The sequence below is a fragment of the Cottoperca gobio genome, chromosome 10 (genome assembly GCF_900634415.1).
Source record: "Cottoperca gobio chromosome 10, fCotGob3.1, whole genome shotgun sequence".
NCBI lineage: Eukaryota > Metazoa > Chordata > Actinopteri > Perciformes > Bovichtidae > Cottoperca > Cottoperca gobio.
Window position 1 is genome coordinate 14282454 of NC_041364.1, and position 3524 is coordinate 14285977.

Consider the following 3524-nt stretch of genomic DNA (forward strand, 5'->3'; position numbering starts at 1 on the left):
ATTTACATAAACGGTGTGAGTACACGTTTGATTTTAAAGTTTAGTTGCAAATGCAGGTTTTCACTTGCAAATTATACTTTAATCTTTATATTCCTATTGTTGTACATGATATTAAAATGTACTTTTAAAATCTGCTTGATTATTAGTAATATAACCACAGGGGAAGACAACTGGAATGACAAGTGGAACGACTTTTCTTTTGTGGTTTTTGAAGTTTCACTTTCCAGTCTCAAAGAAATTCCCTTGATCACAAGAAGTATGATGAGGTAGTTGTCTGAAGAGAGTATTTAAGACAACCCTCAGCCTCTACTCCTCACATCACTCCTGTCAACTAACTTTGCTCTCTTTGACTCAAGCTGATCTTTCTTGCTGGACTTGTTACAGCTCCTTTCCATCATCTCCACCACAAGGATCAAGATTCTTTCAAGCATTAGTGTAATCTCAACCAAAGAAGGAAGCAACAATGTCCAACATCATGAAAGTGTTTCTGCTCCTGGCTGTCATCGTCTGCATCTCTAAAGCCCAACGTAAGTTGTTATACTTTTTCAGCATTGACATCTCTAACATAGACAATGTGAGGTTTGTTTTACACATTTGTATACGTAGTAAAAAATGTCTAATTAAATTAAATGATTTCTCCTTGTCTTTCTCCGTAGGCAATGACTCAGGACAATGTCTGTGTCAACGTGTCAGAAATAGAATTAGCTCGCCAGTAAAGGACATCCAGATCTACCCAGCAACCATATTCTGTGGCAAAGTGGAGATTGTGTAAGATACACTAAAATAATTGTTAATTAACATTGTGGGAATGTGGCATGTTAGCGCAATAATGTGTCATAATTAGAAAATGATGATTTGCTATTTGTATGTTTTGTGCTAGTGGAAGACTTGTATCTTCCTCAGTAAACCTGGCACCATGTTGGAGAAATTAAAATGAACTCCTGTTATAGCAACAAAAACATGCACATTTAAGACACTTCTGGTTTACCTTCCTGAATCATTTATGTATCTGCTTATCTACTACCCGAGCTCACCCCTTCTGTCCATTTCAACAGTGTCACCCTCAACAGCGGCCTTCGCTTTTGCCTGAACCCCAAGTTGGCAGCAGTGCAAAGAGTCATGGCTTCCATCATGTGAGTATTACAGACATGAATCCAAGCCGCATTTTCAAAGACACTGACCATCCAGTTACTAATATTTATCTTTCAGTGATTCTCTATAGTTGATGGAAATAGCAGTAATGAGTGACATGATGCCTTCTCCACATTTTTGTAAAGTATCTAATGTATCCTTCTGGTTTTATTGTCATTTCCAGGAAATCAAAAACCTCTACTACAGTCAGATCAACTATGCCCGCTTCCACCCCAGGCAGCACCAACACAGCTCACCTCTGACTCTTTAACTCCTTGGATCAATAAAAGCTCAGATGTCCTCTGACCCCGCCCCTCCAGCTGAACAAATGCACCTTCAATGAATGTAGATGTGAAATGAATGAAACTGTTTGTCTATTTATCTTTTATTTATACTTATGTGCACTTAGAGTATATTTCTCTTATTCTATTTGTTTCCCTTTTATCTGTTTTTATAAGTTGATGTATGTGATGTCATTGAACCAAGTTTTCTGGTAATTTCAGTGTTTTTTTAAAATAATAATAAAAAGTTCAGGTTGAGCATTGAGTACTTGTTTTCTGTTCCAAGTCTGATAATGTTGTGTCCTACATCAACAGTGCAACCTTGTGGTTTAGGGCTGCCAATGCAAGAAATACAGTACATGTGTCAGGCCACGCTGCCTGTGATCTCATGCAGAATTAGACAAACATCAGTGGGAGTTACTCTCTAACTTACATGTAACAGATAGGACACCAAAGCTGCAGGGAGATTACAGCGGGAAAAACTCGCCAACACCATGTGTTCCCGCTCAATTCTGACAGGGGAGGTTCAGAACAGCTGAGTGTCATAGGCTGTAATCCTCCTCACACACACACACAATGGCATTCCTCTGCAAAGGCAAGATTCAGAGAAAAAGTCCAAATTTGCGGCCTTGCTAAACGCTAGACGCTAAAGCCGTCTGATTATATTGAGGATTTAGAGTCATTACCGCCGATTGAATATCCGGATATTGTGAACTACCTTGTGCTACAAACGTCGTGGGCAACCAACGCACAAATGAAGGCATACAAGAGCTGCTTATAATTTCTTTGTTTCTGGCTGGGTTGGTAGACTTCTTACCAAACCAGTGAAAGATGACAGGGTGCTCGTCCATACTCGTGTAAATCACTCTCAAAGAGCTCGAGATACACCGCTCAAGCCGTGGTTTTTGAGTGAGAAGAGCGGCGATGTTATCCTCGCTAACGTAAACATAGCTTTAGCATGAGCTCTTACCAGATATAAAGTGGACGCCACACACACGGGTGAATTGTGCTTTTTCTTCTGTTAAATCCTCACGAGTTATGTTGCTAAACCAGTTTACGGCGTTCGGTAGACAGTAATTCATCCCTCTTTTGTGGATCGTTGTTTTTGATGATTGTAAGAAATCTAAAGAACCGTTTCTCTGGGTCACGAGTAGCGTTATTACCACAATTATACACTGCGCACAAGGTTGGCATTTTCTTTCAATCTTAGACGTTTAAATACAAAGAAAATTACGAAGCGTGGCAGCAACTCCCACGTGAACGGCCGCTGTCTTGGTTGTATATACCATCCAACATGGCTGAGAAATAAGCGTGACGTCACATGCACACGATCAATATGACTAATCCTCGCCCTAATTTTAACCAAGGCCGAAGTGTAACCACGTTTAATACTAAAAAGAAGGTATTTAGGGCAGTTCAATAAAAATTCGTACACAAAATGAACAATATACCTTTTATAATTCACTGCCTGCTCATCTCAATTTTGAAATATGACATTTGAATTGCCGGTGATGGAAAGTGCTTTACTCAAGTACTGTACTTAAGAACACTTTTAAGGTACTTTACCTGAGTATTTTCATTTTATGGCACGTTCTACTTCTACTACTACATCTCAGAGGCAAATATTATACTTTTTACTGAATAAATTGATTTACTTTCCAGTTCCAGATTATTAATTAAAAAATATAATCAACAAAAAAATGTGATATTATATTAATAAAACTTGCATAGATGGACTTTCACAAGTTACTCATTATTATATAAATGGTATTATATATTTATATAAAATTAGCCCCACATTTACTAGCTGAACTATTAGAGTGATGTATACATCAATGCATTAATAATGACATGACATACATTATTCTAAAATAGACCACACTGCATGAGTAGCCTAAGTTTGTTATTTTACTGTGTGTTGACGCTAATACGTTTGTATTTTTACTTAACTTAAGCAAAAATTGTATTGGTATTTTTACGTTGAGTCATAAGTAAAAGATCTGAGTTCTGCATGTATAATTGTTCTATTATGTTGCATAAATAAAACGGTACTCTTTAACAACGCTCGACACTTTGCACCACATTTGTTCCCAAACAGGCTGCAGGGCTTTA

At 37.8% G+C, this 3524-nt stretch overlaps 1 protein-coding gene across 1 annotated transcript; it reads left to right on the forward strand.

The window, feature by feature from the left end:
* Positions 1-315: 315 nt before the first annotated feature.
* LOC115014785 (C-X-C motif chemokine 10-like) lies at positions 316-1670 on the forward strand. The gene is made up of 4 exons (XM_029441844.1): positions 316-527; positions 657-768; positions 1056-1133; positions 1316-1670. The coding sequence occupies exons 1-4, from the start codon at positions 464-466 to the stop codon at positions 1392-1394; spliced, it is 333 nt and encodes a 110-aa protein (XP_029297704.1). The 5' UTR covers positions 316-463; the 3' UTR covers positions 1395-1670.
* Positions 1671-3524: the final 1854 nt, after the last annotated feature.